Source organism: Gossypium hirsutum, chromosome A05, assembly GCF_007990345.1.
Source record: "Gossypium hirsutum isolate 1008001.06 chromosome A05, Gossypium_hirsutum_v2.1, whole genome shotgun sequence".
NCBI lineage: Eukaryota > Viridiplantae > Streptophyta > Magnoliopsida > Malvales > Malvaceae > Gossypium > Gossypium hirsutum.
This window is the reverse complement of record NC_053428.1, coordinates 25,199,417-25,212,637: the sequence shown is the minus strand read 5'-3', so window position 1 is coordinate 25,212,637 and position 13,221 is coordinate 25,199,417. Positions and strand designations below refer to the sequence as shown.

The 13,221-nt window shown below is 34.8% G+C and overlaps 1 protein-coding gene and 1 pseudogene across 8 annotated transcripts; both read right to left on the bottom strand.

Moving 5' to 3' along the window:
• Positions 1-394: 394 nt before the first annotated feature.
• On the bottom strand, positions 395-5,840 carry LOC107957710 (ACT domain-containing protein ACR3). Of its 8 annotated transcripts, none has more exons than XM_041114098.1 (10): positions 5,637-5,755; positions 4,458-4,624; positions 4,005-4,119; positions 3,417-3,566; positions 3,088-3,133; positions 2,881-2,995; positions 2,675-2,742; positions 1,519-2,136; positions 962-1,066; positions 395-803 (listed from the first exon to the last, which is right to left on the bottom strand). In XM_041114098.1, exons 4-10 carry the CDS (start codon positions 3,485-3,487, stop codon positions 474-476), a joined length of 1,353 nt encoding a protein of 450 aa, XP_040970032.1. In that variant the 5' UTR covers positions 3,488-3,566; positions 4,005-4,119; positions 4,458-4,624; positions 5,637-5,755; the 3' UTR covers positions 395-473. The 8 variants fall into 8 exon arrangements, with proteins under 8 accessions (XP_040970032.1, XP_016748760.1, XP_016748763.1 ...); XM_016893271.2 differs by lacking the exon at positions 5,637-5,755 and adding an exon at positions 5,316-5,463; XM_016893274.2 differs by lacking the exon at positions 4,458-4,624 and having other exon boundaries at positions 3,417-3,576; positions 5,637-5,840.
• A 1,834-nt stretch (positions 5,841-7,674) lies between these two features.
• Positions 7,675-13,009, bottom strand: LOC107957711 (probable serine/threonine-protein kinase PBL7; annotated as a pseudogene).
• Between the last annotated feature and the right edge of the window lie 212 nt (positions 13,010-13,221).

The following is a 13,221-nucleotide window of genomic DNA, read 5'->3' as shown; positions in this document are numbered from 1 at the left end:
AAACTTAATCAATTAAACTATTAAAATTTTAATGATGTTAACATGACAACTCGTATTGAAATTTAGTATACTTCATAAAAGTAAAAAAAAAAACAAATTTTAAAAAAAGTTAATAAAATTTACTTTACATTCTAATAGTTAAGTCGATTTCCAGCTAAAAAAAATTTATGAACTTTTTTCAAGTTTTATCAAGAATAGATTGGGTGTCTAGGATATAAACACATTAAATAATTTGTACTCAATGACAGGAAAGGGAAAACCCATGAGCACAAACATAGGTTGTCAAAGTTTGGTTTGAGTAATTAGATTGTCAGAACAACAAAATTTTATTTTTGAAACAAATATTTTAACATTTATTTCATTAACAAAGCAGGGACATCAAGTTCTTAGTCAGTATGCAAAAGCTTGATTTTATTGTAGACAGTTCAGAGTTTCTGTTACAGTCAAACATGGAGATATTTCATTTTCTTTGATCATGCCAGCAACTTATCCAGTAAGTTTCCAAAGAAAAAACTTGTCTTGGCCCATCCACTAATAGCCTCAGCCTCGGATGCTTTGGCACTGCCTGGGTCCTTCTTTACATTAAGCATCATCGTGTGCCCGATTTCCCTGCGGAGTGCTTCGATTTTCTTCGAATCTACTGGGTTCCCGTAAGTGTCTCTCACGTAAAAAACATTCACTGCTTCCTCCCCAATTGTAGAGATCCCTGCTCTTCTTACTGACAATCCGTTCTCTCGGAGAATCCTCGTTACTTCGGACAACAATCCGACTCTATCCTTTGCACAAAGCTCCAGACTTAGACCCTGCATTCTTTGAAACCCAATCTTAAATGACAAGTAGATGTTTCTCAATAGAAAAAAGAAAATTTGTTGTCTTAATTGAATGAAAGGTACACTAGCTACAACAAAAACAATCAATGGCTTAACATGAACAGAACATTTCAGTTAGATATACAACTCACCTCGCTTACTCTTCGATGAATTGAAGCTTCTAGACATTTAATGACTCTTTCTTTCTCTCCTTCAGCATCAAGTGTGCAGCCATCCATGTGGCGGATAAAATATTCCTGCATGAAAGCCATTAAGATAATTTATGCATATGTAATCCTTCAAAAACTTTTTTGGAGTTAGCACAGTGATTAAAGGATGTAAGCCATTATAAATAGCCTACAATTGGCTGAGCCATGGAAACTTCTGTTCATTTGAACTGTGCTCATTAATAAGCCATAATTCCCTCCAAAGGTCATTAATCTTTCCAACTTTATAATATATATAGCTAAACGATGAGACCCCAGATTGTAGAAGAACGGAATTGATGATTTGTATCTGTATAAATTTGGCCATAAATATTTGTTTCTATGTGCATAAGTGAGCAAAATCGCCTTTTTCATTTTTGGTAACTTGGGATACTCAATTAACAACATTCGCAAAAATGATATTTCAGTAGAATACTTATGCCCCCCCCCTCCCCCCCTCCCCCCCTCTTTTTCTTTAAAGCTATGACAAATGATAAGCATACCTGTGAAGCATAGGGGCCATTGGATGAGATATTGGCATGGAAAACTACATATTGCATGTCTGTGAGTGTGCAGACAATATCAAACATGAGCTTAGCTCGATCTTTGCACTGGACACTGACAACAGAATAACCCTTCTCCTCGCAACGGTCAACTGTGATCTTGGGTTTGAAGGATGAGGGATAATCAACTTCACTTGTCACTCCACTGCCTTCATAATCCCTATCAGCAAACAGCATTTGATGAAGCCTCCGGTCTGTGTGTGTGAATCCCATGGAGAAGCTTGTACGAGCCACTTTGTCGTCATCCTCACTACCACGCAGGATATGCTTAAGCTGCTCCTCCATAATAGACAGTCTGTTTAGATCATGCACAGCATGATTTGTGGAATAATCGTTGACATAGAGCACGCAAGCTATTCTCCTATTATGTGTCCATACTTCTGCAGCAGCAACATTGAATTGAAGGTCGGCAAGGACAGCAGAGATCTCTGATAACAGACCAGGTCTGTCCCTCGCAACGAGTTCAATTGCAGTGTGATTACCAACGGAGTGCACCCCGACACGTTTACCAGGGCAGTTTTTCATCCCGTCAGCCGCATCGCCCTTGGGTCCTAGAGCCTATTGAAATAAAATGCAGCTAATATGTAAAACAGTAATAAGGAAAGTGCACTCAATATGACACATGGAGAATAATGGAAGGAAAGGGTTGTTGAGGTTTCATTTTTTATTTGTTTTCTTTTCATCTCTATTCGGAATGATAACAGCTCAGGGTCATTAATTTACGAGGAAATTAGGTGCTATCTTAACACTTGCTGCATCTTTCAAATAAATTGGTGAGTGCTTCCTACTTCACTCCGAATCATTATGAGAGCATATAAGGGAAATCCCGGAATGAAGCATTTATGGAAACCCTTGCCACTTACAAGTGTCTGAGTTCTGCACGGAGCCATACCAAATTCCCCAGTACATGTAAGTTGGACAAAAAAATATATGGAATATGAGAAGAGAATCATAAGAGGCAACGGGTACGGATTCATAATGCATATGTATGGTTGTTTCGAAAGGAACATTCAAACAGTACTAGCTGAGCTTTGTGTAGGGGCAATTTTAGTAGACCAAGGAACATAAGAGTTCCAAAGGAAAAGATAGGTCGTACCCTTTCTATGTAATCAACTGTTCTTCCATCAGTGATCTTTTTCCCTTGTTGATCAGTGACGTGGAACACTGTTTGAAAGAAATAAAAACATTGTCAAATATTCACTTAGTATTAGAAAGAGATTAGTGGAAACAGGGAAGGGACTATATAGGTACAAAGCTCTATAAACTAATATAAAATAACTTGGTAAATGGCAGTATCCGTACCATCCATGAACCATCCACCATCAGAGGAGATGTACGCTTTAGTAATAGTGAAGTCGAGGTCTGTTAGTATTTGCACAACTTCCAGCAATATTCCAGGTTTATTCACGCTGTCAATCTATATGAAAATGGTGAAATACTTGTTGGTACTAAAAGTATTAGAAGTTCAAAAGCCAGCGAGGCACAAAATTCATTTATATTGAAATTTACCTTTACAACAGTACAGTGTCTGCAACTAATGTTGTCCACAGACACCCTGCCAGAAAAGGTATGAGAAACAAAGAGTTATAATTATAGAAGGATGAGAACTGCTAAAATGCGTGCGAGTGTCTTATAAGTTTGCTTTTCCTCTAGTATTAAAAAACCCATACCACCAGCATGCAATTTTCTACCATAAAATTGATCCAAGTACCTATTTTAGCAAACTGTAAATCCAATGAATTATAGTGACTAAACCATCAAGGTTGCTGAATGTAGTTCGTTTTGGAACAAAATTAACGAATGATCTTTAGAAATGTGTACAGAGAAAGAAAAAGAACCTTGGAGGATTGATTCTGGCACTTAGGGTCTCATACTCGGGATCAAAGTATGGCCAACAAGCTTTAGCCATTTAAACCACAGCTTCAAAGTACTCTGGATGTGTTTCTCGTTCTGTGTCACGGCAGACAGAAGCTGACCTTCTTCTAAAACTGAAACCGACTTAAATATGTAGACAAGATATTACTATTTGTTAATCAGCTAGAAACCTTCAAAATACCCCCCCCCCAAGAAAATTAAGAGTAGTCTATTTGCACTAGGATATGCAGAAAGCAAAAGCCAAAGGCGCATTCTTCTATGCAAGCCATCCAACAATGATGGAGGAAAACATCATGTATGATCTAGCTGCTTTTGGCAAGAAGAATGTTAACCCGACAATCTAACCAAAATTATTGTGGAAAATTCATTCAAAGTAAAATATAGGAGCAATGCAAATGTTTCCAAACTTTTGTTTAATAAAAGCCAGTGAATTGAGAAAGCTTAAGAACTTCTATATTGGAAGACGTGTATTTTAGGTCGACTTAAAGGAGCTTTTAATGACAATGCTAGACATTATTATTAAATTTTGTTTAAGAGAGTAAGAGAACTACCGTTTTTGAAGAAACAAGAGGGATTCTTGATGATTTAGCTTCTAGTTAAGGTTGACACTTAATGTGACAATCCCTTACAGATGGACATCAGATTCACATTGTGGCTGTAAATTATCTGCACATAAATGGAAGACCATCAATTGCAGGGACTTATATATTTATGAATTGATAATGAAAGATGGCTTTGTGGCTATGCCTTTCTCCTCCCTTTTTAGAGGTATGTTACAATGGCACAGATTAACAAATCATTTACTTTTTCTAATTGAGAAATTCAAATAACAGAGCAACAAAGTACTTAATAAAGAAGAAAGACAAGTTACATACCTCAACTACTAGTTACTACAGGAGATTTATCAGGCACTTGTGAGTAATTTTAACCTAATCGATCATGAACGGTTTATATTTAACCTTTTAACTTGAAGTATAAACAAGTAAAGCTCTACGATACCAAACCTGGAATGAAACAAAGCAAGCGGGAATTCTCTTGGCTCAATGGTAAAGCATGGAAAAGGGATTCAAAAACAACAGTTTTCTGATCATCCTTTCAGAACCCCAGCTTGAGAAAATAGATGCACCTAAATTTTCATTTTTCACTACCATGTGCCTACTACTGCAATGGTCTGTTTGGAGTCGCAAAAGATAAAAAAAAAAAAGGGCCCCACAAGCAGGAGGCAGTATGTGATTAGAATGAATGCTACAAAACAAAAAGGGAAGAACAAAATACACCAAAACGATTTTGAATTGACACAAGGATTTGGTTCCTAATAATTGCTTTTTTCTCCTTATCATCCGTACCACAACAGTCCATTTACCTAAGCAACTAGGTAAGTTCGTTGCTTATGTCTTTAAACCTCAGGTATGACCCTACAAATATATAAAAGAAAATGACATACCCCTAAAGCTCACTGTTAGCATCACTACGGTCTTATTCAATTCTGAACACTAATAATAATTAAGTTGGGGGGAGCTTTACCATCGGCATCTTTTTTCAAAGAGAAGGATGTGAATTTTGGATTGCTATAAAAAAAAAAAAAAGAAGAAGAAGAGCATACATAGGAAAAGAAACACGAATTTCCCCAGATTTACCGTAGAAATTTAGATGTGAATTTTGTTGCTTTCTAATATTGATGTTCAGACCTTTAAAATAAATATATATATAGACAACTGGAGTTTGAGTGGACAAGTATATCATACTGTCTATACTAGCAATAGCCAAAATCTATCATTCTTCAGTAATCATTCTAATAACTAGAAGAGAAGATCAAGCAAAGCTTAGAAAGCTGCAAAAGAAATCATCCTACAACAACATACCAAAGAGAAGTTGATTCCTTTTATCTGATGAATTCTCTATGTCAAAGGAGATGAAAGAAACATACAAATTGTTAAGAGAATCATGTATAAAGGAAACATAAAAGAATAGATGGACAGAAGAAGGAAAAAGAAAACCAAAATCTTGAAAATAGAAGAAAATGACTGAACTGGAAAACAGAGCAAATTTGTTTGTAGTTTTCATTTATGGTAATGTAAACAAGAAATCCATGCAGAAAAAACCGAAAAAAAATACATAGGGAGGGATTACAGGTGTCAGGAGATACGTCAAAAGCAAATACTTTATACGGAAATAAATTTTACCTTTGCAAATGTATGATCAAAAACTTATACACCTTTGCTGCTGCTGCTTCTTCTTCTTCTTCATATTCTCTCTTAGAAACAGAAGGTAAAAAGAAAAGGACAAATTTATTGTTTTTGGTGAAAGAAAAAGGTGGCAGTTTCACATAAATATGGTTTTTGAATTTATGTGTAACAACAGGACATTTAATGTTTGGTTAAGTTGTGGTTGCTTTATGAAATAAAAGCAAAAGTGACAGACACAGATTGTATTCGTTTTACATATTTAATATTATATTGGTTTATTACTCAGAAATGACGCGGCCACCTGATCTCGTCTCTTCATTGTATTTTGTGTTTGCATAACAATTGTAAACGCACTCACAGTTGTGCGCCTGGTCTTTACATCACCCACACTACGTTTTAGTTTTCTGTACTGTAGATGGGGACTTTTTATATTGTAAATTTGATTATTTCAAGAATAATTTGAATTTTTTCGTACAATATATGAGGACGTAGGTTCGAGTGCGGTGAACCTCATTATTCTTTTATTTATAAGTTAATAAATACCAAAATAACATATTTTAGTTTCATTTTTAATGTGTTTTTGGATGTTTATTCGATGTAAAATAGTGAATTTTATACCCTAATTCTTTAAATTTATGTTTCTATATTTGGGAGAACATTTGGGAGAAAAAACGAGTGACAATCAAAAAATAGGGGCAAGTTTCAGGAGCCACACGAACTAGATACAGTACTGTATGAATTTCACGAACTGCATTCTGAAAACATGCACGAAATAATTTAATGTATTTTGCCGAAAAAAATAACTTGTAAATTTTAATATTTTATTATATTTCAATTTAATTGAGTAATTATTGAACCTAATTACCATATATAGTTTATTTATATGGTTTATAATTGTTTGTTTTAGAGAAATTAGTTTTCTTTTAATATGAATAGAGAACCATAAAATGAACTTCCAAGTTTTATGTTTAAGAAGATTGGTTCTTTTTTATTTTTGAAACAGTTTTCTATCCATTCACAAGCTTGCAGTCTAGGTCGATATCAACAAAGTAATTTATTATTATTTTTAGCACACTACATCATTAGTCAATTAAATTTTCGTTTTCATCATTTAATTAAGATAATTTGAAATTATTCTTTTTCCCTATCTATTAACTGACACTTTTTAATTAATTAGTATAATATAATTTTAGTCCTTAATTCTTATACTTTTTATCAATTTGACTTAAAATGATAAAAAATTAAAATTCTTTTTAAAATTTTAGATTAAATATAAGTAATAAAAATTTTAAAATAGATAAAGCGAGAGAAAATGAGGAACAATTGGCTTTACACCTATTTTTTCTCTGTATAATCTCTATAGAAATATCAAATACTCATTTTTTAAAAAACATTAAGTAAAATTATTGATTCTGTTTTTTACCTCTTCTATTTCTTGACCTAATTTTTTTGTTATAAGAAAAAATATTTAAAATATAATATGTTTTTACAATTTGGGTTTTAAAAAATAATCTAAATAAATTGAGTATGAAATAGTTTTTTTTTTTTGCTAAAAAATGGCATCATCCATTTCACAAACTTTGGTGGTATCAATTTTGGATATTCTTCAAGGATATGAAATTTGACTTAAAGATATTATTAATTTGGTTTCGAGAAACATTGAGGAAGTAAGTAATGATTTAACTTTTGTGTTGTTTTTAATTTGTCATTGAATTCTATTAAATGGTAATTTTCTTTATTTCCAATACATATTAGTTCTTCAACAAAAACATATTTGCGATTTTATTTTTCTAGCATTTTCATACAAATTTTTTTTAAGTTTTAATGAATTTGAGGTTTATATATATATATAGAATAAAGGTCGTATTGACATAAAATATAAAAGTTTGAGAATTAAAATTGTTATTATACCAATTCAAAAATGCCACTTAATATACAAATGATCAAAGAAAAACAAATTTAAAAAAATTAGTGATCAATTATATATATTTTAAATTAAATAATCAAAACAAAAATACATCCATAATTTATTCACTAATAATATAATTTTTTTAATAAAAATAAACATCATTTTATTTCGTTTAAAACACCCTCTGACCAGCGGGCATACATTAATGTAAAACTACAAAAACAAAAACAGCCTAGGGTTTATGACTAGACACTCCAGGGGTTCGAACTTATTAATTGGATTGAGTTTAGTCGTTTCAACTTATTTATCCGAAAGGATGAACCCCTGAGCAATAGCCACAACAAAATATAAGCTTGAAAGGACCAGCAAAATACGAAATCTTAAGCCCGCACAGCTAAGGAAGGTATCCAAACAAAACAAACGCACAGTAATGAGACAAAAAAAAATAGTGGGATGTATCCAAACCTTGACAGGAGAAGCCATAGCTGCAACTCCCTGGAGTGAACCCTCCCTCACCTTTGCAGGCCTTGTAACAATCTTCTAAATACAGCTTAACCCGAATAAAACCAGAATTGCATGCAACCCTCTAGGCCAAAACAACAACACGTAGGTCTATTCATGGCTAGAGTCACAACAACTTATAGGCCTTGCACTTTTTTTTTTCTTGGGACAGAAAGGTTAAGACTACACTATTACTTCAAACTTGTCAATATAACAGCGGAGGAGGCCATGGCTCAAACTTCTTGTGGTCCTTGTTTCTACGCCAGGCGGACAGCCGCTTAGATCCATATAGGCAAGCAACACAGACAAAGCATAGAGCGCAAAGAGAAAAAGAAACGAAGGGGGCTGGCCAAGAGAAAGGGCACAGACTCCCCCTTAGAAAAACCCCACTTCTTCAAGGAGAGGAAGAGAAACAAAACATACTTGAGTCTTTGGTTACATGTCTAAATCATAATATGTGTGGACCAAATCAGATTCACAAATGCTTTGAAACTTGGTGCATGCCAACATGTGGTAATCCCCACCACCAACTAGAGTGTTCCATCAGTTATGATTTTTAGTCTTTGTTCCAGTCAATGTCTCACTCTCATATAATATAAACAAATATGTTTGTATATACATTTACAAATTTCAATTACTACTTCTACCCATTAATCAAATCAGCATTCTCATGTTGACAATGACGGACATGCTTTGAAATCTTGATTGGGTTTAGTTGTTGTTCATCGCTTTGTATAATGAGGCCCAATCTTGTCCTTCAAGCGATGGTAATGATCGCTCTCTCCTTCGAGAAGCCGCAAAACCTGTGGGATATGTAACCCATCAATTCAATATTACTATTCAAACACAGAGTTAATGGAAACAAGGCGATGACATTGATCATAATTAGAAGAAACAGTGGTTTCTGGTAGCCTTTCATTCTGCTAACTTTGAAACATAATCAACGATAATGCTTTTGTTTTGCAGATTATTGATTTAACTTACACCGGTACACCCCCTACCAAAGATGACAATTGAAATTAAGTTCTCATGATTATATGGTGTGCATCAAAGGACAATTACCTCCCCCATTGATGGCCTCATTTCAGGGCTTCTTTGCACACATAAGTAAGCTGTTTTAGCCATGAGGTATAGTTGATAACTGTCATATGACTCCCCGATTCGAGGATCAATGAGCTCGTGTAGTGCAAGCTTTTTGATCAACGGTTTTGCCTAAATGGACAAATAGCATCAGAGCCATAAGAATAAGTAAAAAAATTATCAATGCCTACATATCTAAGTTTGTGGCCATTGAAACCAACATACCCACTGTCGCAGAGATACATTTTGTCCCTTACTTTCCAGATCAATTACTTTCCGCCCTGACATTAGTTGTAGCAGAACTATCCCAAACGCATAAACGTCTGTCCTCACTGAAACAAATCCGTTCTCCGCATACTCTGGTGCAAGGTATCTACATGAACCAAAAGTCCAGTTACACTAGTTTAACAGTAAAAATCAGGCGCATACAGTCTGAAAATGAATGAAAGTCCTACCCTAGTGTTCCAAGTACTGTTGTCTGTAGAGTATCATCATCTATTTTCCTTCTGGCAAGACCAAAGTCACCTAGCTGTGTGTATAAAACAATTATTCAAGTGAGCAAGCAAATTCATAGAAAAGACTTTTCACCTTGTTTCAAAATCATACGTTAACACCAATGGACTTTATCATAATGCTGATGCCTAGTTATAATCAATGATTTATGTTATAAAGAATAAATGAACTCATATTAATAACGTCGAACATTAAAGAACATAATTAATTTACCATTGGAACTAAGTCATGCGTGAGAAGTATATTGCTTGGACGCATGTCCCTGTGAATAATAGGACCTCCACGGCATTCTTCATGAAGAAAACGCAAGCCCTTTGCAGTGCCGATTGCAATAGCACGTCTTTGGTGCCAGTCAAGAACATTTTCTGTATTATCTGTGGAAATGTCCCCATTTCCAAGCAGATTAGAAAATTTTAAAAAAGTAATTCAGTTTACAAAATCTAATGAAAGAAACATGAGATGATACTAGAATTGAGTTTACCAAATAAATGCCAATGAAGAGACTTGTTGCATATATACTCATATACCAAAATGTTGAGTTTGTCCTTGCAAAATAACCCAGCAGCATCACAATATTCTTATGTCGAGCGAAACTTAAGACAGATACCTCAGAATTAAATTCAGTAAATCCTTGGGTACTTTCCTGTTTCCTAACCTTTGCCGCAATCAGCTGTCCATCTTTAAGCTTACCTTTATATACACGGCCGTATCCACCTTCTCCAAGCAAGTTCTCCATGGAAAAATCATTGGTGGCTTGTTGAATCACTGAATAAGTGAATTTCTTAGAATCTTGGATGTACATTTCAGTCCTTAGCCCACAAGCAGCACAAAGAAGAGGTGCTCCTGAGCTTTTAGTTTGGCAGCAACTTCTTCTTTTCCTTTGGAAAAAGGTCATAGTAGGTTGCTTATTTTCTCCTTTTGAATGCGTATCTGAAATAAGCATCTCTGTTAAATGCTGAGGGAAGTAATCCATTATTACTGATGCTAAGCCGTTCAATAGGTTGCCATGTATGATCATAATGAATCTAAAAATTCTCTATGCATGCTAAGTACTATTAAGAGAATTAATGGAGCAGAAAGGAAGAAACCATTCCGTGCATAAGGAAAAATGTTTTGAATTGGACGTGGAAAGCAACATATAGTATTTGCCAACTTATGTAAAACTGCAAACATACTGAATTACCTGATTTGTCCAGCTTAGAAGATGAGAAGTTCTGCTCCTCTGATTTTAATGTAAACGAAGGCATCAAGTGGCCACTACTGGAGTTTTCAATTGAAATCGGGGTCCAGGAGTAGCTTCTAACAGAGATTTCTGACTGCTCGATATTTTCACCAAACTGAAAATTTGATAGTGTCACTGGCTTGGACATGGAAGGATATGAAGGTTTCTGTCCTACCACATCTGTTTGACTTAGAGTATGATTCCTCAAAACTTCCACGTTCAAGCAATCATGAACTAATGCAACCTTACAAGGTATCTGTTTAACATATAACTTCAAATCCCGTCTAAAATGCCTGTTAAGATTGTAAGTCAACATGACATGACATAGTTAAAGGAATACAGAAAGGAAGCAGCTGAAGTTACAAATATGCTTTCATCAAACATGTCAAACCAAAGATATCAAATGATCAATAATTATATCATGTTTCAATTTACGACATGTGTAATTAGCTTCTAATTCTAGATTAAAAGCAAGTAAGCATATCACCAGAGCCTTGGAAATAGAGATTGTTAATTCTTTTCCCATTGAAACCAGTATTGAAGATTATGCGTACAAGATGCTACATATTGATATATGAGAAATAGAAAAATCAAACACTACATGATGGTATCATCAAGAAAGTGTCTTCATTAGTGAAGGAATAATTTTCAACAGTCAAACATAAAATAGATAACTAGGAAAGTGTCCAAGGTAAATGATGATCCAAGTATCCAGAATACAAAATATTTACCTATCAAGGAAAACCCATGCTGCATTAGAGGTTTGCACCTCTTGTATAATGACATTCTTTATGGGAAATCCAGCTGTAATTTTAACTTCAATGCTTACCTATACATGAAAATTGTTACTATCACCAATACGTGGGGGAGGGCTCAGAATCCAGATAAAACTGATATGTGCATGCTGCTTCCTGCTGTGTAGTGTTTGTTATGATGATAGATCTGGATAGGTCCATGATCCATAGAAATTTTTATAGGGTTTAATTTTACATTTATTATAAATCTGATGAACCCCTTTTAAGGAAGCCTCCTCCTTTGTTCAAAAGGCCGTCTAGTGATTCTTGAGCTAAAAACCAAGGCGTAGCCTGCTCACGCCCCACCCATCTCCTCTTCCTAGGATTTAACCAAACTGTTGGATGTATTGCTGAACTGGTACACATGTAGACTGCTATGTTGACACACCCTTTTTCAGATTGATATATTTCTCAATAGTTATACTTAAGTTCACCAAATAGGCAAGTGCATCCCAACACAGTGAATGGCCATAATAAATTCAAGAGAGTTTGAATCCCCAACTCTTCTAAATGAGAATCTTTCAGTAGGAATGTATGCAATTACAGAGATATATATCCATTGTCAAGCTTCAAGTTCATAGCCAAATCTAGCCTTTGAAACCCAAACGTGACATCAGTGAGTAAAGAAAGTGACAGTGAGCCTGTGCTCTATCCGGTCACTTGCCATCTTATTAAGCAAACTTAGCGGAAAATAAAACTAAAAGTTGCATCTATGTAATGTAATACAAGAGAAACTTTACCCCTTGGTCTTCACAATCTTCAGCACTTTGTTGGAGCATATTAACATATGCATCAACCTTCTTTGAGATTTCTTCCTCCATGGCGCGGATGCTTGTTCCAAAAGATTCAGGACATGCTTTGCTCTGGTAACCCACTGCAGTGCACCAACCCAGAGAGGAGAACAGGAGACAAGGGAACATTAAAGACAACAACAGGTGAGTAGACATGTTGTACAACGTTCTATCCACCAAAAATAGATATAGGTACAACAAAAATTGATGGGGATCGCGATTGCTTTGCTTGAGCACTTGTTTGTAGTAGTAGGTAGCAATAGTGAATGAAGAAGAAATTGCACTTACTTGGGTGAGTGACTCTATGCAAAACTCCAAGCATAAGAAGCGTATCACCAACACGTAGAATGTCACCTCTTACTAATATATTTTGTATGGCAATTCGCAGCTCTCGTTCGTTATAATCTTTTGTTGCATCCAATGCTATAACAACATGCGATGGTGAAGGAGGTGTTGTCCCCATTATAGCTACCTTACTTACTTCTCTTTGATCACTTGAGTTTTAATTCTTACTACTTGTTGTTTGATGGGTTTATGATAAAACTGTGAAATGAAATGAATTTGATTATTTGTTGAAGCTCTTTGTTTTTTATTTATTTATTTATTTATTCTTCTTTCGTCTAGTTTGCGTGAATATCGGGAAAGATTGTTGAGCATATCGGAGGAAATATGCCTTTGGATATGCCGTATGATTTCAGCACAAAGTTAAGGGAAATGTGCCGTCCCGTAACAAAGAGAATATTGCAACATTAATTTCAAGGTGTTGCTGACC

Excerpts from the sequence above, each read along its gene's own strand:
- LOC107957710 (XM_016893274.2), bottom strand. The coding sequence starts at position 3,487 with ATGGCTAAAGCTTGTTGGCCATACTTTGATCCCGAGTATGAGACCCTA. Across the intron at positions 2,743-2,880 it reads TGGTGGATGGTTCATGGATG|TGTTCCACGTCACTGATCAA; the intron begins GTACGGATACTG and ends TCTTTCAAACAG. Across the intron at positions 2,137-2,674 it reads CAGTTGATTACATAGAAAGG|GCTCTAGGACCCAAGGGCGA; the intron begins GTACGACCTATC and ends TTATTTCAATAG.